General features: G+C 46.5%; 1 protein-coding gene across 2 annotated transcripts; it reads right to left on the bottom strand.

The window, feature by feature from the left end:
• HAO1 (hydroxyacid oxidase 1) lies at positions 1-22,410 on the bottom strand. 2 transcript variants are annotated; one of them, XM_059840475.1, is made up of 8 exons: positions 22,152-22,373; positions 15,827-15,978; positions 9,106-9,361; positions 6,100-6,275; positions 5,528-5,619; positions 2,823-2,981; positions 2,486-2,555; positions 10-2,107 (listed from the first exon to the last, which is right to left on the bottom strand). In XM_059840475.1, exons 1-8 carry the CDS (start codon positions 22,286-22,288, stop codon positions 2,037-2,039), a joined length of 1,113 nt encoding a protein of 370 aa, XP_059696458.1. In that variant the 5' UTR covers positions 22,289-22,373; the 3' UTR covers positions 10-2,036. The 2 variants fall into 2 exon arrangements, with proteins under 2 accessions (XP_059696459.1, XP_059696458.1); XM_059840476.1 differs by lacking the exon at positions 2,823-2,981 and having other exon boundaries at positions 1-2,107; positions 22,152-22,410.
• Between the last annotated feature and the right edge of the window lie 2,368 nt (positions 22,411-24,778).

Here is a 24,778-nt window from a genome sequence, read left to right as displayed (position 1 = left end):
AAGAAATTCACTTCACTGTGGAATATTTTAAAAAGAGAATTGTACCAGACAAATGAATTTACTTTCTGTTAACAGTCTCACAGCCTTTAAGTATTTGGCTCTAATTTTGGTTTTTAATGCTTGTCTAGTCTTACTAGGGTTGAACTGGAAGGCAGTCAGACGATTCTCAGATAACAGGCAGGAAAAAACAATGTAAACCCCTTATCCCAGAGGAACTCGAAATGGTGAATTACGTACAAGTAACAGAACAGTTTCTTCACCATCAGAACTTCTACTGAGCCACAGAGTTTCAGAACTTTCCTCCAATCTGGCTGGGGCAAAGACAGGAAACTGCATCTTCTGAGCTTTAGAAATAGATCTTAAACATGTAAACACAAGATATTATGCCCTGTCTTTTAAGTAACATTTATATTATCTCAAATAAACAGTCTTGCCGAAGTTAGTCTGTAATTGACATCTGACACAGTCCACATTGCAACAGATATGATAAGTGCAGTAAACAGCAGAAATTATGTTTCTCTGTTCTCTGAGAAACATTCATATTTCCTTGCACAGATAAACTTTATTTTGTTGCTACGCAACTCTCACACAACAGACCACATTCTGCAGTAAATAAGAGTACAGATTTTACAACTGGAGGGCAAGCATGTGGCCTTTTGGGTTTTCTCCCCATTTCGAGTTCCAGCCCCAGCTTTAGTTCTCATTATAATATTCCATCATTTCATTACGAAGCTGCCTCTAAAGCTCAGTAAGGGATATTTCAAATTGAGCAAAATGGGAGAGTCAGAATGCACAAGGCTGATGGGAAACAAATGGTGGAGCTGGTGATGTCAGTGAAACCATGAAATTAAGGGATTTTTCTCTTTTTTGGTCTTCTTTAAAAATGATCATTAAATTTTCACAGCAAGATATTCAAAACCTTTCCCTGCGTGGCCTTTCCCTACTCCCTGTAAAACTGCCATACCTGCAAGAGAGGTGATTCAGGTGAAGAGCTAGCCTTGGTTTTAACCAAGATGAAAACAGTATAGTCTTACTTCCTTTATTCTTTACAGTTGCAAAATTTCTCCTGAATTCAGTGGATATTTGGGTTGTTCGGGGAACAGAGGCACAGATCCTGCGTGACTCTGCATCCTCCTCATGAGCAGAGTGAAGAACACCAAGATTTATCTAACTTAAGGATGTGCATGGAAACTCAATAGAGCCACTAGGCTCTTCCTAAGTCATGGGTTAATGCCTCAGTTATTCAAGTTTCACTTTTGCACAGGGCTGCAAATTCTACAAACTCTCCCAGGCAGCATCAGCCTTCCCTGCCACTATTAGCAAATCAGTCCAGGTGAAAAATGTGACTTGGAGCTCCAGGTGGATGCAGCTGGCACAGTTTGGGCTACAGGGACTTGCAGTAGCCATTGATTAGACACACATCCAATGCATGTGCACAGCAGCTGTCTGATTGCAGAGGGGCTTGTGCCACTTAAACAGCTGAATTTCCCCAAATTTCCCCAGTTTGGCTTTGCTCTTTGGTTCCTTACAACGAAGAGTCCTCTGGGCTCTTAAAGCCTACGTGCCACAAGCCCAGATGCTTATAAAGTCACTAGGGAAAGGACACTCTGTTCATAGGAAAGCAAGATTTAATCTCTGCAATCTACAGTCTAGTTTCTCTAAACAGTGAGCAAGAAGCATCTTTTGCATTTTAAATTTCAGCATTTCTGTTTATAGTTTCACTTTAACAGCTAAATTACTCCCAGACATGGAAATTAATTATCAGCATTTGTTGCAAAACACCTTGAAGTTTTTGTGCTGGTCTTGTAAAAAGTCCCATCTCTAATCACACCTCCCAGAGTAGCAGCTTTCCTTAAGAGCCCGAGAGATTTGGAAGCACCTGTAAAATTTTGTTTGAGTTCTTTCTTCAACAAGTGATTTCCTACAGAGCAGAGCGTTCCCTCAGTCAGGATTGCAGGGGGAGGCCCACAGAGGGAATGCAGTTGGATTTTGTCTGGAAGCACAACAGGCAATGCACAAGGCAAGAGTCTTCAGACCTAAATCTTGGAAAACAATGCTTGATGTCTTCGGATCAGGGTCCTGCCAATTTCTTCTACTCTCCGGCATCCTGGAGGAGAAGTTGCAGATCAGTTCAAGCCCCTGATTTTCCAACCCACTCTAAGCCTTTTCTTTTTCTGCCTCATAAAAATCTCCATTCTGTCAGATGAAATCCACCCCTCAGCGACCAAAGATTTGCCATTAGTTTTCTATGGATTTATTGCTCTCCTTGTGGAAAAAAAAAACCAAAACAAAATAATGTTTTCACCAAATCTACTCAGTTCCCCATTTATAAGGCAGGGATAACAAGTCTTTTTCCCATTTCTCCACAGACTAACCTGTTTAGATTGCAAACATTCCCCTCGTGCAAGTTGCTATAGCATCTTGCCTGGGGCAAATGAAAGCTCTGAGAAAAGGTGATTTCAGAGAGGAAATGTTGATGTCCCACCTGTCAGTGCCATTGCCAGGCGAAACTCTTCCTTCAGTATCTGGAGAACTTCTTTTGCTCCTTCTTCACCCTGGGCCATTGGGAGACATATGTGTACGTTTATGTGTGTAGGCACAGACATGTATATGTGTGCCAAGTAAGATTTTCTGCACAAACATAAATCCTGAGGGTTGGTCGTAGCAAATTTTAGCAAACAGCAAATCAGATGATCTGGATGCACACAGATGCATCACACACACACTCCTCTGTGCACACAGACACATGCATGTGCATTTCACAGGGCTAAACAGTGAGTCCAGGGATCTAAAGTCATGCATTTGAGCTTTCCCTCACTTACTTGATAAGCCAGTCCCCAGAGGACAGGTCTCCCAATGAAAACAGCTTTAGCACCAAGAGCCAGTGCCTTGAGAACATCCGTGCCTTTTCTCACACCTCCATCCAGGAACACCTCCACCTTCCCCTCCACAGCCTCCACAATTTCAGGCAAGACATCAATCTAGGAGAGGGAAACCAGGAACAAAGCTTGGCTGCTCCTGAAACTTTATTTATTTTTTGAGCCAGTTCTTACACACAGGATCCAAGCTTTACAGCAGCTTAATGAGCAGTTGCATGCCTAAATATATACCCAAATAACACAGCTTTGTATTGGGAACCAGCAGTGACTTTGCAGGATAGAAGGTACATACAAAGGTCAGATTTATTTGGAGAGTTACATAAACAGAATGAGAATCAGCAGGGTCTCACAAAGTGGCCATCTGACCTCATGACACATATCTGACACAAGCCAGTATCTGATCCTTATGCAGAATATATGAAACAGCAGCACTAAGGAAGCCTTTTAGTGGTGTTACCTCCCAAACTCCCAGTGTTCACTAGCTTAGGGATGAAATTGGATCAGCTCACTTTTCAAATAATCATCTTTGTTTCCATGTTTAAATTTCCCATTCATTCATCCTGAGGGCCAGCTCAGGAGCCCAGAGGCAGGCACTGTACCTGCACACAAGGAGTGAGAGAAATACATGCCTGGAAGAACTTTGAGTTGGCTGAAAAATTTTAATTAATGCATTTTTCCTTTTGAAAACGCATCTAATTACAGGAATGACTATAGAGAAAAACTTCTTAATATAAGAAAAAATTAACTTTCCTCCAAGTTTTGAGCAAGGTGGGAAGTAATTTCTTTTAATGCACATGTATGCTGCTTTCACTGAGCTCTGCTCATCCCCTTTCTCACCTTATCCCCTCCATACACCAGTGAGACAAGTAAGGGGGGAAAGTATTTTTACTGTTCTCAAGTTACAAGTGTGTAACCAGGGAATTGAGTAATTCCTCTGGCCATGCAAGAGGTCTCAATGAAAGGATGAGCCTCCTGAATTCAAGCCTGGAGCATTAATTACAGGGCAAATTTTCCTACAAGGCCACCTAAATAGTTCCTATTCATGAAAATCAGGAAAGGAACACCACCAGAAGCCAAGTATTAAGGAGACTGGAAACAGTGTGTGGAAGAAAGACAAAAGACACAAACTCACATCTTTCAAAAACGGATGTAATTCATTTCCTTTCTAATGGATAAAAATGACTAGAAGATGGGGGAAAAAACTTGAAAGTGCACTTTGTTTTTAGATTTGGATTAAAATTTTCTTGAAGTTTGGCACTTGCTGTGATTTTCCCCCTCCCTTTGGTTTTGCTCTCTTGCCAGACATATTTTGGATCTATTTCCATATCCAGAGACCACTTTCTACATCCTGACAAACCATACCAACATTAAAGTGCTCTAATAACTAAAGCATGATGCAAACCATAATTAAAACATAGATTTCCTCAATGTGTAACTAGACACTAGAAATATTGACCAGCTTGGGTTCAGCTCACGATCTGAAACCCCACGAAACTGAAGCAAATTATTATGTTTCTAAATCAGAACCATTTAACATGACCTGATACAGATTCTTTATAAAAACAGGCATTGTGAAGTAGTGTTCTTTGTACCAGAAATCCAGGGAACACGTCAGTTTTAGCAGCTCTCCTCTGCCCTGTGGTGTGGCAAAGGAGTAACCCCTAACAAGGAGTTTGCAAATGTCTCTTCTGCTGCAGCTGTCAAAAATTAATTTGTATTTCTTGAGCTCTCAAGGGTTCCTCAAAATGATGTTTTTAACAACCTTATACGTTGTTGCTGTTGGATTACCTCACAGGCAGGCTTGCCCAAGATTTCAAATACTCTCAGTGAGATTGGGGAATACATTCCCAGGAGGTGACAGGAGGACCTGTTCCCCTCTCCCTTCAGGGAACCATCATGGAAAACAGGAGGTTTTTCATCGAGAACATATTGGAAATACTCAGAGAGGCACAACTGGGCTTTGATTTCCCCTCCCTTTCATTCTCTTTTTATTTGTGCAGCTTTCCCACACCAAATGAAGCAAGATGAGTGATGACTGGAATTTTGGGGTTTTTCCTTCATCCTGAGCACATACTTTTTCATTTTCCTTTACTTCTTTCTTTTTTGCCGACGGAGAAATTCTCAAATCCCTTTCACCTTTGGAAAAGTCACGGGGTAGCACGACAAGGAAAAGGAAAAAGGAAAAACTGTAATTTAACCACTCTCTCCCTTTTCCAAAGGTGAAAATACTTGAAAGGAGAAAAATTGAGAGTTTCATTCTGCCTTTAGCTGTTCCTTAACTGCAATTTTTCAGAAGCCTCCAAAGAATATTAAAAGAGGAAAAACGACCCTAATACAACTTTCAGTGGACTGCAAATGGCAAAGAGGGTTTTTCAAAAAAGAATGAGAAAGAAGACATGGAAGAGGAGAGTGGAAAAAAGTTCTGAAAGGTTTTTCCAATTTGATCTACCAGGGAAAGGCTGTGTCTAACTCAGAGTACGATGTGACATACATAGAGAAGTGGAGAGAGGATATTACTCATGGTTTAAGACATAGAACACTTATTCCAGGTTTTTCCTCCAGGTTCCACGTGTTCAGAGAAAGCAAACAAGAAACCAAAAGGCAGAGAAAAGTAGAGATTACTGGAGCATATTGGCGTCAGTACTCACAGTAGCAGGGACCCCATCAAGCTGTCGTGCTCCATGATTTGACACCAGGATCCCATTTACCCCAAGCTTCACAGCTTCTTTGGCATCATCAGCTAGGAAAAAGCCCAAACAAGATGTGTCCCTCCATAAGGGGAAACTTGTAGACACCACAATCAGGGAATCACTAGGAAAACCATTGTCAGCTCCTGCAAAGCCACCTTAGGGCTTCAGCTTTCCAAAGCCTCGCCTCAACACAGAAAAAGGTTTTATCTTTAAGTAATAAGACCAGAGAGGCAGCTTGAAATGTTGGAGCAGAACATTTTGTCCCTTTAGATCAGCAGCCACCTTCGTTGCTAGCCCTTATTTTCTCTATTATGTTCCAGAACTCATCAGTAAGAAATTCCTTTGCTGAATGATTTTGTCCACTACAAAACTACTGGCATGATGGTATTAATGGTGGCGTTGGTGACAACACCAGGCACTTCTTTAAGCAGCTGTTCCCACAGACACCTTCACTGGCGAGTTCCTCACTGTGCAGGAGGAAGTGACAGCCCTCCCCTTGCCCTGCCCTGGGAAGCAGCAGGGCTACCCACCCCTGAGGATCCCTTTCAGCACGATGGGCAGCGAGGTCAGCCCCCGCAGCCACTTGACGTCCTCCCAGCTGACGGTGGCATCGATGGCCTCGGCGACGTACACAGCCAGCCCGCTGTTCTCTCCAAAGTCCTTCCCTGAGGAAAAGGCCAGCTCGCTGCTCGAGAAGTTCTTTAGCCTAAAGTGACAAGAGACACAGAAAAACACTCTGAGGAGGATTTGCTGTAGTCACCATGGGTCCCTAATGGCAGCATTCAATGTGCCTGAGGTAAAGCTTTGCTGCACTGCAGGGCGGGAGCAAAACCAGCCGGTCCCAGCACATCAGATCCCCCTCCTCAGTGAGCCACAACCTTTGGCTGACAAAGCATTTGATCATCAACACAAGCACTGGATCTTTAATGTCACATCCAACCCAAGCCTTTCTATCTTTCTGTGATGGTTTCATGATAAATCTGGGGCAAGTTTCTCTGGCCCAAGGTAGTAATCTGACTTCTATGGCAAAATCAATAGGGTTGGGTTTTATTTTTCAAATCCAGGGAATTCAGCTGTGAGAGGAACAGGAGATCAGGGAGGAAATAAAGTTTCCTTATGCTCCATGAAACAGATGGATATCCATGAAGCTTTGCAAAGAATTCAGAATTTTCATCTGTCCTATAAGGCCGACAGCCAGCCTGTTTACCTTGTGTCCCTTTTGTACATTCCTTGTAAAATGTAGGGAGGAAAGGAAGCTCATGTGAAAACATTGCTGTTACTTGGGTTTTTCAGCAACAAAATCTCCCAGGTTCTAGCACATCCATGTCCCAGTTGCCCTGTTCTTCTGAAACTGTGTCCTGTTCCATATTGGGCTATTTAATACTCACATTTCACGTATTGGGAAGTGCATGAGTGTTTTTGCATGGAACCTGGCTGGTTTCACTGCTGATTTCATGCCTGCAACAAGCAGCATTTCACATGGCTTTTCTGTTCAGCTCCAGGCCCAGAAGCAAACGAGAAAGGAGCGGGCTCTCAGCAAGATCCAGCTTTTCAGCTGTTGGTTTGTGGAGGGTGGGGTGCCCAGAGAAAAACAGAACCATGGATAAGATTATATAAATAACTGTTGTTTTTCTTGGCCTGCAAAATGCAGATCAACACTTGGATGAATGTTGCCTTACATACATTTCAGAGCACAATGGCACCTTGTTGTTGCTTTGAAACTTTGTTGAAAACCCGAAGCCAAGAAAAAGTTATCACATAAATGAGCAGGGCCGCGCGCTAGGAGAGTTTCACCGCGGCCTCTGCAACAAAGCTCTGCCCGAGCAGCACTCAGGGATCTGCAGTGATTAATTGGAACCTTTAAGGATTACTCCAGTTTCTCATGATTTCATCCTGTTCACTCAAAACCTTGTTATATTTGGGCAAATATAACAAATATATTTGGGGTGGGGTCAAAGTGCTTCAGAAATGCTCTCCTGCTTTCCTCAAATCTCTTTGGGTTGTTGGACTCGCATTCAAGAACTCCTCAACCCCAGGCCTTAAAATCCTATTGCCCCTAAAAAGTAAGCTATTTTCATAATTGCCTAATCTTATCTTTTGGAGTAGAAGGTCAGTGTATATTGATAATGTGTCAAACACAAACCTATAACACAATTACAACGTAGGGCACACACATACCACTGTGGTACATTTTCATGTTAGATGCATTAGGGCTTTCTTGCTTTCTGGTGCTTTCCTCCTAAAACTGTACTTTAACAGAGAAATCAGGGCAGAGTTCAGCTCCTCTGTCAACTTTCATCTCTTAGCTGCAGGTACAAGTGCATGGGGGAGAGCCAACACCCCAAGCTCTGGAGGGGTTTTTGCCAGCCAGGTAGAGAATCAGATTCACTGCAGAGCCCCCTGGATTATCTTCCTTTTGAATAGTATGGAAATTAGGAAAAAGCTCTAGATGAGATTCTTGCTAAGTACATGCTACATACAATGTGTGCATGGTATAACACAACAGTCTTTGGAGATACAGGAAGAACAATTCAAAATATTCAGAACTAGTTTGACACAGAACTCACCTCAAAGTTTATCTGCTTCAAAATACATTAAGCTGTCTTTTCTTCTCTCTCTCTCCATTTTTGTGTTCATTTCCATGCTCTAAATAATTCTAACATGTGCCATGGTAGACTGTGGTTGTTACCAAGACCTACATGCAAGAACCTCACAAGACTTTGAGCTTCAAGTCCCAGATATCCCATCGAGTAAATATTCTTCCAGCCAGTCCTTGGCTGCTAGAACTGTGCCAGCACTTCAGCATATGTTTATCAGGGAAGTCTCTACAGTCTATTGATTTGTATTGACAAAAGGCCAGGCAAGTCAGCACCCTTAAACACCATTGTAAGGTTAAAATTCTGGTTTAACTGCGTTAAAATTGAATTCCTCATTGGCCCTGCAGTGGGGAGGAAGTTGAATTAGTGCTCAAGTCAATCGTTATGCCACAAATTCTGAGACACAGAAAATGTCCCAAAACACACTGTGGGGTAAAAACTGCCCTCATGGATAATTTAGAAAGACTGATACCCATGTGTTTCTGTATTGGAATAAAAGAAGAGTTGAAGTTGCTCAAAAAGGGGCTCCAGTAGCAACGTGGCCCTGGACCCAGAGCAGTGTCATAGGACAACACAGAGGGAACTGTAACATCTTTTGGAAGGGAGTTTTGGCCCACTTTGGAGCCCAGCCAATTCTGCTGCTGGATCCCAGTTCAACATGAGAGCAGGTCACTCCAGGCTCTGCCCAGCTGAGGTTTGAAGATAGCCAAGGGCACATTGATACTCGCATAAAGAAACGCCCCACATCTCTTCAGCAGCCTGCAGCCTCACACTGCATCTTTTACAGCGTTCCAAGAGCCAGGAAAGCTTTGTTTTGCCCCAGAGCAGATCCCAGCCCAGGCAGACACACGCACAGCCCCACCAGCCTTTCCCCAGCCCCAACTTCTCCCCCGGCCGCCCGCGGCGCCGGGCCGGTCCCAGGGCGGGCAGCGGCGGTACCTGAGGTGCGGGGGCAGCTGGAACTTGTTGCGCACGTCGGCCCGGCGGCGGCCGAGGTACGGCGTGTCCACGGTGAGGAAGATGCCGCGGTAGCCGGCTCGCTCGGCGCGCCGCACCAGCGCCGCCGTCACCCGCCGCTCCTTGTACGCGTACAGCTGCAGCCAGCGCAGCCCGGCCGGAGCCGCCTCGGCCACCTCCTCGATGGAGGACGTGGCCCAGGAGCTCAGCATCATCCCCGTCCCCACGGCCTGGCAGGCTGCAGGAACACAAAGGGAGAGTCACTGAACGGGAGCATTCAAATAAACGCATTGAAGGCTTCCAGCTTGGTGGATGTTGCCACGTTGCCTCCCAAAAATCGCCCTCTGCACGGGCGGCTGCCAGGCCAGGCTGTACCAGCTAACCTCATGCAGATATGTCTTCGTGAATCTACCACTTATTCTTTTTGGAGTCATCTGTCACTTATTGTAAAAGAAAGGAAAAACATGCAGTAAAAATCAGAAATATTAGAGAAAGCCTTGTTTTCCTTGGTCTACCACAGTATGCATATTTTTAATGTAAATGGACCTCTGTTTCAAGACGTCATCCCCAGCCCATGGAGGAATTAAAAAGTGGTCTTTATGACAACATTTTATTAAATAAGGATTACAAGCCTCTTGGAGTGGAAACTTATGAACAGCTTATTCAAACAAATTGGTTACACCCTCCCAGGGCCACCAGCCAGTTTTCCCTCACTGGAAATACAGCAGCAATCACCCAAACCTCTCTGGTTCGTAACCATCCCGTTCCTCTCCTTTAAACCACTGGACACAATTCCCCCCACCAGGAATGCTGTGAACCCGGGAATTGCAAAACCCTCACATCAGATAAGGGAGAAATGTAAATGTTATGGTTCAATCTGCCTTTAGGTATCCATTTATTTCCATTTTTGCCTATTTATTCCCACGTCTACCTCTATTGCAAAAGCAAAAATTTAGTTAGAAACTGAACAACAAAACATTTTTGGTGAAGAGAAGATATAAATAATGGGATATCACCATGTCCTTTCAACTTAGCTGCCCATGTAGAAGTAGAGAAAATAGTGCTTTTCTGTTCTTTAAGATCAGGTTTAAGCAGTTTGGTTCAATGAGAGTTCAGCCATCCCAAACGGGGTTATGGCATTTTCATGCAAGCGTGCTCACAAAATTCCCCTCTTCTCTCCTGTAAAGTTCACAGCTCTCTGGTGAAGCACCAGCTCAACACACACAGTTTAGATCTCTCAGGCAAATCCAAAGTTCACAGACAAAATTTTTCAAGGTTTTGGAAATCCCCAGTTCCAGTTCCAGGTCGATCTGTGCTTGATCTTGATCATTTTAAAGCTTATTTTGACAATTTTCTAGACTTCTAAAACCATGAGATACAGAGGCCTGAAGTGCTGCCAGGTTTGCTTGGGTTTTTTTCCTACCTCAGTTAAGTTTCTCTAAAAATACACTCCAACTTCTCACACATTTAGCTTCAGTTGAAAAAAACAGAAGCAATTTATTTCCTCTAACAACCATATTTTACACTTCACTTTGGGGGTGCTGCAAATTATTTATTATTTCAAATCAGTCCTACTACAGCCCTATTCCCACAGGATGCTCTTGCTGCAATGTGTGACATTTGCCAGAGTTTAAGCATGAGATGTTTTTGTAAACCAGCCTTTCCTCGTGCCATTGCATGGTTGCTTTTAGTTGCTTGTTTTTTTATGTTGGTTTTTTTCCCCAGGTCTTCTTTTAATCCCAAGCATTTCCCAAAGGACACATTCACCCTTGTACACCCTGCAGGCTCCTGTTGGGCTCCATGGCAGCGCAGAGAGCACAGCAGGAGCCATGAACAAGGAGCTGGGGAAGTCCATGGGATCACAGAAAGGTAAAGAATCTCTTCCTCATCCCTAATCCAAACCTGCCCTCTGGCAGTTGGAAGCCATTCACTCTTGGAGAACTCAACTGAAGTGTTTTACATCGCAACAAATGGGACAGGATGCACTTGGGAGCCCCAGTGGGGAACACAGCAAGTGACCTTTCTGAGCCTTCTTTTCATCCTGAAGCCTCAGAGCACCCTCCCCCCATCTGGTGGGGCATCACTTCCTTCCATGGTTTGGGAAGGGGATGGAATTTGTCCCTGTGAGCAGCTCAGAGGAAGAACACTTCAGGGAGGGCACTGGAGAGGAGCCCAGCTCAAGCTTGCAGATTTTGTCAGGGTTACCTTGTATGGGAATGGGAACTGCTTTTTTTCCTCTAGCTGGGCAAATTCCCATCATTTCCCTTTTAGGGGCATTTCTGAAGCCCAGCAGTCAAACTGCCCCACTGCAGGCATTTTTCCCTGAATCCAGAGAATCCACTGTCCCCAAGCTAAGGGCCAGAGGACATTCCTTGGGATGTCCTTTTGGCACAGGGGTATTTCTCAGGAGCAGCAGCCATGTTCTTGGAGCTGCATCTCCCAAGAAACAGAGCTGTTGAAAGAACTCCACCTTGCTCTCTTGACAAACCACACTTGGCTGAGAGATCCCTGTCAGCCTCTCCTCCCTCAGCCCTTACCAAACCCTGCGTGAGAGCCGTGTCTGCCATCCTCCCATCGACACAAGGCATTTTGTCAGCTGCACAAGAGGGCTGGAGGGAAAGGGACACGTGGCCAAAATGGATCTGGGATCTGCCTGCCATGCCTGGGCACACTCACAGCCCTGAGTCCCCCAGCCATGCCACCCTTGAGGGGAACCCAGGCCAGGTCAGCCCAGGCCACGTGTCCCACATGAATATTGTCCTCTCCATGAATATTGTCCTCTCCATGCCTCTGGAGTGACATTAACTTTCCTATCTCAAAATCAGCCTCATCTTTTGATCACCACCTAGGTAACAGGTGGGTACAAAGTCCTGCTGCTTTCACTGTGGCTGAGCACAAAATGTAATAAATGGCCAAATCCCTCCTTCCCAGTCACAGCCGTGTCTGATGGGCAGAAGAAACCCAAATTTCAGTGCTCAGCTTCACAGAGAGAAAAAGCACAGTAGCAACCTGTTAAGAGCCAAAGGAACAAAGGTGTTGCTCCCTCTCCAGTGGGAATGACAGAGCTGCCAGAAACTCTGCTAAAACGGGGAAGAGAACAGCTGTGCAGGCAGCACTCCTGTGCTCCACTGGGCAAAGCAAACGGTGCAGTCACATCACAGGTGATGGTGAAACCCTTCCTGCGTCAGCAGCAGCCTGGAGAGGGGCAGGAGTGCAGCTGCACAGGGCAAACACAAAAACTCCAGCCTGAGCAACTGTCAGTGACAGCTCTCCAAAGAGCTGGCCAAGAACACAGTCAGGTCCTCAGCCTGGTTTTCTGCCATTCATGGAGAAGCCAAGGAACTGCAATGCTGCTGTGAGGTGAGAACACAGACATTTAAACCACCCATTAAATGCAATGTGGAATGAGCAGGAATATAAACACAAATCTCAATAAAATAATGCTACAGATCTGTTCCTAATCAATTAAGGTTGGAAACCACCTCAGCTATTTCTTGCTGAGCAGCTGGGTGGTGCCCAGGATTTTGAGTCAGGGTACTCGAGGTGGGTCCTGTTGACACGGGGATCACGTTGGTTTGCAAGCACAGCATGAAGTCAGGGTGGCAAGTGAACGCCTTGGCATGAAGGAACAGGGAATCTGCTGATGGACAAGCAAGAGGAAAAAGATCCCATAGAATCAGAAGGGTTCCATTGAAAAGTGTTTAGAGAACAGCCTTTTGCTCTTTAGTGGCTAAGATTATTCATCGAATTTGGCAAATATTTTTAGTCAAAGAGGTTGAAATTGGAGTGGGAAGGATGAGAAAAAAACACCTAAGTCAAAATGTCATGTGTTGATCTTTTCAAAATGGAAATGTTTTCTCCTGAGCTGACACTTTTGTTTCAAAACAGAACTATAGCTAAAAGCATTAGCCAGTAGGAAAATGAAATAAAACATTATGTTTTGGATCAAATGAAACATTTCAGTTAATCCAAAACAATTTTCCTCCCAATTTTTCAGTCTCTACTGAACAGAAAATCCATTCTTTGGAAAATTGCCACATACACTGATGAACTACAACTAAAATGCCAGGGAATATACTTGAAGGAAGACCTAGAAAAACTGGGACAACTGCCAAGGTGCATGAAATTGTTTCAAGGACAAGAGAGCTTTCTCTGTAAGGAAGGACTCCTGCTATATTCAGACAAATGTCAGAGAAAACTGAGGAGCAACCTTACTACAGCCTGCATAAACATTTTTAAAAATTCATTTATTAAAGTCTAGCTAACAGAAGTGCAGGCAAATGCAACACCTGGACTTGAGGCTGTGCAAGGTTTGACCATGACTGCAGTTTATTCTGCTCAGAGTGGGCTCACCTAACCTTTGGAATAACTTACATTGTGTTGGCTGGCCTGTCACCAGCAACTCTTAAAATGACAATTGGATGATTTTCCTAGAACAGATTCTTTACTCCCACAAAAGCCCTGCCCATGAAGGGGTGTTTCAGGTGGGCTGACAGACCCTGCCCTGTTCTGGGAAGGTGCACACCCCTCTCCACCAGCTGGGTTGCTGTGGGACAGCATCCCTCAGGAAGCAGCAGCCCCCAAAACCCTGACAAGTCCCAGAGCAAGAAGCTGTGAGGCAGGGAGTTCTGAGGGACACCGTGGCATGTCCTTGTCCCCAGAGGGGACGTTTACCCTACAGCACATGGCTAAATCTGCCAGGAGAGCAGAGCAGCTCCAAGCAAGACAATTCCTGTCACTCCAGGAAATTCCTCACACCACCAGCAGCTCAGGGAAGGAGCTATTACTACATGCTTTTACAGGAAAGCCTCCATCTAGGCTTTTCTGAAAGCGACATGGATATCACTCAGCTGTTCTATCAGGAGTAAACAGTCCATGAATAATTATCCCTTCCAGAGGGGAATCACGCTGTCAGTGCAGGGGACACCGCTCCCGATTTGTTGTCATTTTGTAGGAAAACCACCTTTGGCAGCAAAGTGCTTTCATGCTGCCATCAAGAGGGGGCAGCCTCTGTTAACTGCATCGCTGCTCCTCACAACAGAGTGCTGTGTCTGCCTTTCTGGGGTGAGTTTTCATGCCAAGTTCTTGTCACATGGCCTTCTTACCTGTGTGCTAGGCTGTCAGTTTTTGAGTTTGCTGACTTAAACCCTGTGCTACCTCTGGAACACAAGTTGGATGTGGCAAACCCCCTGATCCCAAGTGTCCCCAGTTTAAGAGAACCCTTAAACCAAATGTGCACTTTACAGCTAATTTCTGTCCTCTTGGAAGGTCAAACCAAAAGCTTGGCACTGAGTGCCCCTCTCCTCCTCTAATGGCACAAAAGCAAAGCCTTTTCTTTTTTCTCCCCCAAATGCCAATGCAATACAGAGGATGTGATTTTAATACTGCCCATTCTTTGAAAGCCATGAAAAATTCACCAGCTCCAATGGATAAGTTTACTGGACCACACATTCCAACTTTTGGTGGTGCCAGTACACTCAGCTGTGCCAGCTTGAAAACCCAGGAATATTAAATGCAATAATCACGTGTTAAAGTTTGCAAATGTGGCAGCCAGCCTTGTTGTACCACTCAACTTTGCATGCCATTGTGGATTTATGCCTTAAAGTGTGGCCGGGCTGCAGCATCAGTGGGAATCTAAGAAACATCCAGAATTTTGTGTTTCAAATCTCGCTCTCACCGTTGCATTAATGTTTGCACTTCATGTTTCAGAGTTTCCTCCCTGCACGATCCGGGGGAGCTGCCAAAGGATGGGGCAGCCCCGGGCGGCCCTTCCCAAAGCGATCCGAGGTGCTCGAGTGCCATCGCGTGGAGCGCGCCGGCACCGACAAACGGGGAAAGCGGCCTCGGCTCCTCGTAAAGCTCCTGGGAGGGGAAGAGCGCGGCCCCAGCCCTGCTGTGAAATGGGAGAGGTGTGCTTTTCCAAGGCAGCGCTGGAGCCCACCCCCGTGCACATCACAGCGAGGAGAACTGAGAGCAGCTCCCACGGCAGGGCTCAGAACTCCACTCGCTTCACACCAGGATCTGATGCACTGGGGATGGAAACGCTGTCAGACGAATAAGCCAGCCATGCACAGGATTATTTCTTTTTGAATTATCACCTATTTAGGGTTTGTGCCCTTTTCCTTTCAGCACGGGAGCACTGAAATGCGCAGCCCACACCTCTTCCTTAGATTTGGTGCCATCCTGCAGCTGGAATGAAAGGAGCAGGAGACGGTTCCCCATGTGAATTCTGGTCAACATCCTTTTGAGCTGCAGCCTCTGTGCTGGCAACATCTTTGTGCAGCTTCTAGCCCGGAGGGGCCCCTTATCTCACTGCCTCCCTGGGATGCTCTCAAAGGGCTCTTCCAAGCAAGGATTTTTGCCAGGCAAACAGAGGCCCCTAGAAGCTGGATGAATTTCTGGAGTCAATTCTCTAATAGGAAGAATGTTGCTGTGACAATGTTTACAGTTACACAGAGTGTACAGATAGGTAGATAGATGTTTCAATTTTATATGCAACAAATGATTCCCCTCTCGTATCCTTCATTCCCCCGGCCCGTTTCATGGAGACGGAAACCACACTCAGACGAGTGAACCAGTAAAAAACAAAGGCGAGAACCAACGCGGCTGCCCTGAGCAGCAGCTCAAACCCCCGCAGGAGCCAGAGCCCGGCCGGGATGCCCAGGCGGGCACTGCCCCGCCCGCCCGGTCCCTCCCCGCTCACCTCGGGCGGTCGCCGTCTCTCCGTGGGGGTGAGCCATGCGCTGCATCGCGGTGGCGGCCACGCACACGGGCACGGTGACCCTGTGCCCCAGGACAGAGGTGGACAGGTCCATCACTGACACGTCCCGGAGCACCCGCGGGTACAGCTTCCACCTGGCACACACAAACACGCTGAATTTAAAGGGCTGCGGCATGGGGGAACGCACAGCTCCCAGTGGGTAAGAGCAGGGTGTGCTGCTGTCAGTGGGGGGCTGGAGCAGAATCCCACCGTGCCACCCAGAGCTGCAGGAAAACCCCTGCAGGAAACAACACCTGGAGGGACCAAAGAGCAGCGAGGGTGAAGGAGGCAAAGACCTCTTGGACATTTTTGGCCGGTATTGTTTGAAAGGAAAGAGAGCAGCTGTAAAACAAGGAGGTTCGTGGTGAGTCTCAGCCCCCTGAACGCCTGGGGCAGAACTGGGTGCCAGAGGCTGTGTGCACCTGGGGAAAGTCATCAGCCACCCTCAGTTAACCCTTCATGGACTAGGGAACCAGCACACACGGGATTATTGGTAACACAAGTCTGGCCTGCAGGCTGGGAACTCCCCTTTCCAAACCAGAGCAAACTAAACCACACTTGACCTGAAATTACCATTTACTGCAGCCAGGCTGGACACCACGTGTCTGCACACACAGAAATTTACTTTTTTTTCCTCCCACACACAGAACAGCATCAGAAGACCATGATCCCTATGACAGGATCAACTAGACACCATACCATCCAGAGTATGAGGAGGGCTGCATTCCTGGGGATACCTGGGCCACGGGACTCGTCCCATCATCCAGTGCTGTCACAGCACTGCCACCACTAGAAGCCACAAGAGGGGGTGCAACACCTGGGGCTGCCTCTCCTGAGCTCAGCCAGGCCAAAGCTTCCCTGCAAGCACCAAGCTCTCATCAAGGCCTCCCTCCCTCCAAAAGGGCTCCCGTGGCTCCTGAACTGTAACTGCAGAGAAGAATGAAAAATGTGTGGTCTAATACTGCTGAACCTGAGCCACTGCTCAGCACCAGAATGCTCGAGATTGATAATACCATAATTACCAGCACAGAGAGAGAATCAGGGGCACTGCTACCTTCCAACAGGGAGTAGAGGCAAGCTTGAGCATTAAAATGAAAATTAAGGGGGAAAAGACAAAGTCTGTTTTATAGGAAGATCAAGAGACATTTCCCCAAAAAGCCTGGGGCAGCTCCAGGGACAAGCCCCACCTTTCTGAAGGCCTGGAGCTTGGGGCTGTGCCAGCTCTCCAGGCAGTGCTCCCCAGGGAGGAGGAGGACAGTTATGATGCTTGGAAGGAGATGTGTGGCTGTGCAAGTCAGCTGTGCTGCTCAGTGCCAAGACACACATGGCAGGAACCTCTCCTCACACTTGTTTTCATGCCATTGTAAGAGTTTGTTGTTTTTCAGGGGAGGATGGGCTGAGGGTGGGACAAAGAAAACATGACTTCTTTCTCCCCCTTTTTTTCCTAATCCTCATTCTGAAGGCTTCCACTCTGCCCTGAGGTATCTTTTCCCAGCAAAGAAAGAAAACAAAAATCCCTTTGTAACCTTGATGATTTTTTCAGTCAAACCCCAAAGGATGAAGGATGTGAAGCATCTCCCTGTTCCCCAGGCTCCTGGTTTCTCAGACTGGTACCTGCCACTGCCATCTCACAGCCATCCTGTGAGGGTCAGTCCTGAGGTAAAACACCCCTGTGGTGCTTTTGGCTGGGAAGAGAAACAGGAGGAGCCAAAATCCTCCCAGCAGTGCATGCACGTGAAGTGATGCAGCCCTGAGCAGGGATCCCTGATCAGGTCACATCCTCTGAACCTGCATCCAGCTGCATGGGTGCTCCTGACCCAGAACTGAGCGCTCCCACAAAAACACCAAGCAGGTTCACTACCTGTCATCATCCTTCAGTAAAACCTGCTCTTGCTTTGCAAACTCGGGTGTTTGCAGCTCTGAGTTGGACAGACACTTGAAAGCAGTGTTGTCTGGGCAGGGAAATGCCCTTCACAGCAGCAAGGAAAGCTCACAGGCAGCATCTCCCCATCACCAGGGCACTCGGCTGCACACAGCACCTGCTTCCTCCAAGTTCCTCAGTGAAACGTTTCCTGCATATTTTGGGAAAAAACTTGGATTTTTTTTTTTTTTTAATTCATCTCCTCATCACCCACGTCTCTTTCCAGCCAAGTCCACACTCGTGTGCTGCAATCAGCAAGTGAGAGTGAGTGCATCCTTCTTCCCAGCTGGAAGCAGGAGGTGCTGCAGAGGGAAGGGCAGTGAGCTCTCCCGATTTAGGCAGCTCCAGCTAAAAGCTGTTTGGAAGGAAGGATTAAAGGGAAGGAAGGGGGATTAATCTTTTGGGTTCTTTCCTTTTTTCTCAAAGCTCAAAAAATTTCTATTTGTAAATGACCTTGCAGTGGGGTAAGAGGGAAGCACTGGCTGCTTTCAGCTGGGAAAAACATTGAAATTTTCAAACTGCACCATATTTTCAAGCAGCTCCTCTTGTTCCCCTCCCAAGTTGTCCCAAATCCCCTCATGCTGCAGGGGAAGAAGGACATTTGGAAAAAGACACACTGCTCAGGCCAAGCCTCCATCCCAAACCCCACCCAGTTTGCTGCCCTTCTGTCTCCTACAGCTCCACTTCCCTTCAGGGGCTGGTGCTGTGCCAGGCTAAGCAACAGCTGCTTTTCCTTGGGGAAAGTTATCTTCCCTCCCAGCATGTCTTGCCATTCACACTCTTTCTGTGGTGCACTGGGAATCTGAGGTGAAAGACATCACAACAACACAACTAAATTATTCATCCAAGCATTCCTTTCCTTTTCTCCCCCTGAACTTCCCAGACTTGTCTGACCCAGTCCCACCATCAGCCTTGCTTTTGTAACCAGTGTTTAAATTACCTCTGTGGCCATTTTAATGCCTTTCATTGCTATCAGGTAACAGCAGGTTTGTAGCAAGCCTGCACTGATGCTGGCACTGCTGAAGCAGCAGCTGCTGCTCCTTGCACACGACAGAACAAGGCAGCTTCTCCCAGGGCCTCCAGGAATTCCGTGGCAGGGTGGATTAGCAGGAGCTGCTCCACATCCCCCCTCCCTGGCATGCCGAGAGGGGAGGAGGCTCCAGACTGATTTCCTGAATGCCATCGAGCCAAAGGCGTCCCGACCTTGTCACAAAAATCTCTTCTCCATTCAGACCCCTTGCTTCTGTGACAGCTCGAGAGGGGATTTCAGCTCCAGACAGGCCTGGGAGGACACTCAGCATTCCAGGATGCAGAGCAAACCCAAGGAGAAGGCAGGCAGGCACCAGAGGGAATGACATATGCTCTGCCATCCCAAATCATCCTTTCTGGCCTCACTTCTGCCAGGGCCATTTGAGAACTATGAATAAGAAATACTTTTCTGGCCTCAGCAGGAACACACTGATGTCAGCATCAGTGCTGGTTCTTCCCTCAGCCCCAGAACAGCGGGCAGCTGGGGGAGAGCTGCTGTACCTGGTGTTGAACTCATCTTAAACACTGTCCTTGTGGAGGCAGTCTGGACTCTGGTATCTGATTACACAAAGCACCTCAAGGCCAAAAGGCCAAGAGATTCCTTTTATAATCCCATGAGTATGAATTGTGCAGCTCCAAGAATTGCATGAAGTGTTCCAAAGATGCTGCAGGATCCAGCAACACAACCATCCATTAGGGTTAGTTCTTAATAACAAGAGTAATACTAGTCCTTAGTAAGATCATCTATTTATTTCTCCAGAAATGAAACCATTTGTTTGCAAAAAAAAAAGAACTCACAGATGAAACCAGCACTGGTTTTCCACCCTCACACCTCACCTGAATAATCCTGCACCATAAAGCTACAGGTTAACCATTCCTGCTTCTGGTTCAGTTTTATGCCTTCTCTTTATTTTAAACTTATAAATGTTTAATAATCTGCAGATTTCTAAATCAGACTGAACCCTGCAACTAAGCTTCTGACAGGAGAAATCAATGGCCAACGAAGCTGAACATACTGTCTTTCACAAAATCATCTGACTTGGTGATCTTTGTGCCTGGGGGTGTAAAGTCCATCTGACTTTATATTTACCCCCAAGCTGCAGGCAGGAACAGGCAGGAACACCAGGACTGTGTGAGGCTCAGTGAGCAGCACTGCCCCACCTGTAACAGCTGGGCCATGCTTCTCCCAACAGCATCCAAGGGGAAAAGAAGGGTTTTTCAAAATCCCTTGTGTCAAATAGGTCTTATAAACCAAAATATTACAAAGTCTTTAGAGCAGGCTCTACCTTTTAGAGATGTATTCCCAGGAAGCCATGGCAAACATGGTCTGTTCATGGCAGCATCCCACGTGCTGAGAAAACAGGATCTTGTTTTATGTCAGATAAATGCAAAGGGAGGGAGAGCAAAGACAGAAACACCTCCCAGCCCCTTCATCCCCACTCTGCTGAGGAGCAGGGACCCAGCACTGAGGGACTTTCAGCCACACCAAATGTCACCAGCTTCCTCTAATGTCTCAGGCCATTCAAGGCACTGCTAATCAACATCTCCAGTCCCAGGCTGCCTGCAAACACCACAGTTTCAAACACCTAAAACTGGAGGGTTTTACTGAAAATCTGATAGAAGATTCAGGAAAGATGAGCTAAGCCTGAAGCCCACAGACAACCAGCCCGATGTAGGGAGGTCTCTTATCAGAGGAATCCATCCCTGTGGCAGGAACAGCTTCAGAGCAGAGCTGCCCTTATCTCCCTGCTCTGCTGATGCCAGCACAGCAAGGGATGTGCCCAGCTCTGTTAGCCTGTCCCTGGCAGCTTTAGATCCCACCTCATCATGATCAGCTTCAGCAGTTCCAAGTCAAACACTCACTGCTCCTGCAGTTTATTGCCTGCAAGTGCTTCCTTGGAGTGCCCTTTCCTTAATGTCTCATTTTGCTTTTATGAGGGCAAGTAGCATCAGAGCATCTGGAAGCATTAAAAAAGATACAGTAAAAATCAAGTGAGTGCTTCTCCATCCCCTCCTGCTCCTATTCACTCCTCAGGGCAATCTTTTGGCTTGTGTTTGAGCAGGAGAATTTCTGTGATGGCAGCTTCTGCATAGAGCTAGGAGGTCTGGAATAAGCAGTGGAGGTGAGCTGTCTTCTCTTGACATTATAAAGCTTTTCTATATTTGTCCTTAATTTTAAGGTTCTGACCTTTGAGATCCTGCTAAATGAATTATCACAGAGTCTTCTACAACCTTCAACTTGCATCAGATTTCAGCTGGATGGCCCATAGCCTATGGAAAAGCAACTGGAGCAGTGAGCAGGACTGCAGAAAAGCAAAGCAGGGAGGGGGAAAGCAAGGATAAACCAGGACAATCATGGTTTGTGTTTTTAGGCTCAGAGGAACTAAAGACAAAGCCTTTGCAAAGACAAGTGCAGGGGGTTAAACGTCTGCACCAACACAGCCCCAGAAGGAAGGAGATGTCAGCAGCTGTTTGAGCAGCTTGACTGGGCTCAGCTGGGCTGAGGGGAGCAGCCTGCAGCTGCCTCCTTCCCTCTGCCCTGCTCAGGGACATTCGGGAGCAGGGAACCAACGGATGGGATGCCATTTGTGACACTTCCACAGCGAGTGCCCCCTGACTTGGTGCTGACCTTGTGCTTCTGAGGCTAAGGCTGACCTGAGCCCAGGTTGTGACAACAGTCTAGAGGGTCAGTCTAAGTGAGAGCTGGTTTAGAACAGTTCCCAGCATTTACAGTATCTCCTCCTGGTGAAGGGCTGACCTCCTGCTGGAAAACCCTGAGCACAGCTGGCCCACCCTGACTGAGCCCTGGCTTTCCCTGCTCGCCCCAGGGCTGGGAAATCCAACTCCTTCCTGCAGCTCTCATCTGGGAAGGCCACAGAACTAATTCAGTTTAGGAGAAGAAAGGAAAAGGCAAAACTGACTAAGGACCTAAAAAGTACAACCCCACCCCAAGAGCCCCTCGTTGGCACTGTAACCCAAAATGTAGAAACTACAGTTTCATTGGCTGATTAAATACTGGAGCTGAAAGACTCTGGAGAGAATTCATGTTAACAAAAGCACTCAAATGCAGGCAAAACTAGAAAGGTGCTAATGGATTTTAGGGACTGCTTTTTGACAGAAATTGTTAGGTGGAGGAGTGAAAGGGGAGAGAGTTGTCCTGAAAAATCAGCTGAGAGTCTTTTTGCTAAAATAGAAAGGCGTGTCAGAGAAATTGAGTTTTGTTCACAGAGCAAAATCTAAAATTGCACCACTAAATCTACCAATAAAGCAGAACTTACACCCCCTGCCTCCCACCCCAGCCTTCAATCATCCTCCTACCTGGAGAAGGCTGCGACATTTTCTGCCAGGGTCTCCTGGTCGTCTGCCCCAGAGCAGTAATAATCGTACACGGACTTGGGCAGAAAGCTTCTAGCATGCTCCTCAAAATCTGCAATGCACACCGGCTTGCCAGACATGTCTGCAGATCTCACTGGGTTACTTTAGTCCCACTCCTTTAAACTCTGGAGTTTTGCCTGTAAATCATTAATATGGGACCTCATCAAGAGTCAACTTGTCTACATTCTCTCCCCCCAGCCCAAAAAAAAAATAAATACAACAACTTCTTGTGTCATATTGGACTTCAGCACCATCTTTTAGTTCATGTGGTCGAGGCCAACCTAAAGCATAACAGAATAAAATATGGTAAAAAGGAAGAATATTAGTAAGCAAGGAAAGAAATAGGTAGTTAAACCTCCAGTAACAGGAATGTACCTTCCTGTCAGTCACCCAAAACATCCAGGAGACTGAAAGCAGAAAGAGTTTGCTCACACCCAAATGGCAAACTCTTGATTTAGATGATTTCTAAAAGCAGGACCCTGCCTGCACATTCAGGCTAGCACCCAACACAGGTGAGATTGTAGTTATTGCCACTGGAATCCTGGATAGCAAGGCCAGTTGCAGAGACCCAGCTGCCAGACATCCGTGGGCAAACGGCTCCTGATTTTCAGGCAATTCCATCTCCACAACCCAGAGGGCTCTCGTTATTCCTCAGGAGTCAGATGCACTCACTGGCTGGAAATAAAATCATCTTATCAAAGACACAGCCCTCAGCCAAAGTGTAACAGACTTGGTTAACATTTCTTGATTTCTCCTTGTTTTAAATCTTAAAAAATATGCAGAGTTCGAAACGAGTTTACAGTAATTGTTTGACAGGGAAATTAAGAGTATATCATGTGTCTATATTGATTTTTTTCAGCTGCAGACTGCACATTAATATCAATTTACACAATTACACCACAAGGCATTTGTCACATATCAGTGTCAGAAACAATCCAAATGCAAACTGCTTTAACCTTGGCATTTCACTGTGCTTGCAGCAAGAAACTGGGGACACGTCTGCTTGCATTTATTTAAAGTTTGCATCATCTGTGCTAAAAACAGGTATTTATCCTGGAGCATGAGAAAGGAAGTGCTGCATGATAGCTGAACATTCTGATATGTGCAGCTGAACTCAACCTTAATGAACTCAAAAGGTTTTTATGTTGGGAAGTTGCAAAAAATTCTGGAGGCAACACTGCTCCTCTCTCCCTTTTCTGTAATGTCTGTATTCTTCAAAACTCTTCCCACCTTGATATTTGATATTTATTTTTGATATTTGATATTTATTTTTCCACTTAGATGCTTCTTTGCCACATTCACAGGACATTGGTGATTTATTTTAATTGCCCTAATTTGCCACTTGGGCTAAGAGTTCCTCTTCCCTCCCCTGCAGCAAAGTTTCTCAGGTGCCACCTTCTATGGATCCTCCCACATGTGCCACTCACACTCCAAAGCCCCTCTGGGACCCCTGAATTCCTGCTGCAATGCAGCCAACACACCTTGGGATGCTCCACAGAGCTCAGGGGTCCAACTGGAACGGGAGCCTCCAGCAGGATCCACCACTTCCCCTGCTGGCTAGCTGCTGAGCTGGGGCGAGGTGGAAGGTGCCAGTATCAGCACAGGGCAAGCAAAACAAAGGAAAACGTGAGATTTAATGCCAGGTCTCCCAGCACATCTGACACCAACACACACAGCTTCCCTCCAAGTAATTGGCTCCTCATTTTAATGAATTTCTCTGGGTGAGATTTTCCCTGGTGCTTACTGAGGCATTGGCTGTCTGACCTTTAACCCCAGAGCCAAGGAACAGCATCGTGGCTGAACAGCCAAGAGCTTGCCTGAGCAACCCCACAACCTCACTGCCACAGTCCATGCCAAAAACCCCAACAGAGTCAGGGTGGTGTGGACATCCCCTCCCACACCTCCTGCTTCTCCCCAGCTCCTCTGGCAGGAGCTACAAACAGAGAATGGGGTCACACCTGGAGCTCAGCTGAACCAGGCTCTGCAATGGAAACTTGACTGTGGTTCAGAAAGATCCATCACCAGTTCCAGAGGAAAAACCCCACAGAGGGTTACTGAAGAGACACAACTTGTGCCTCAGAAAGCACTACCTGCAAAAGCAAAAAAGGCTTCAGAGAAAACCACAACATGCTTGTCCTGATGGCTGTGACTTGCTAGAAAGGGAGATTTGTGCACAGCATTCCAATGTGCCCTGTGTCCTTCTGCAGGATCGGAGAGACAACATCAACTGTCTCCTGTCAGCACTCAAAAACTCTGCAGGGGAAACATGACCCAGCTGGGCCTTTCTCCCTTCAGTTAGCTGCAGTAAAGATTAACTGGAGAAGTTAACTGCAGCATAGAATTCAAACATTTTAGTGTACAAGCCATTGCCATTTCTCAAGACTGTTGTGCAAAGCTGCTTTATCAAGTACCCTACGTAAGTGAAACAGTTATTTTGGCCTCTGAATTCCCCACCAATTTCTCCAAATAAAGTCATAAAACACCAGTTTTCTAGAGTGATTTTGGACACCATCTTACATCAGCCAAAGCTGAACCAATTAATTTTGTCCTCTCCAAGCCAGCCAGGAGAA

The sequence above is a fragment of the Haemorhous mexicanus genome, chromosome 3, assembly GCF_027477595.1.
Source record: "Haemorhous mexicanus isolate bHaeMex1 chromosome 3, bHaeMex1.pri, whole genome shotgun sequence".
NCBI classification, from domain to species: Eukaryota; Metazoa; Chordata; class Aves; order Passeriformes; family Fringillidae; genus Haemorhous; species Haemorhous mexicanus.
Note: the sequence above shows the minus strand (reverse complement) of the source record. Positions and strands in the feature narration are given on the sequence as shown.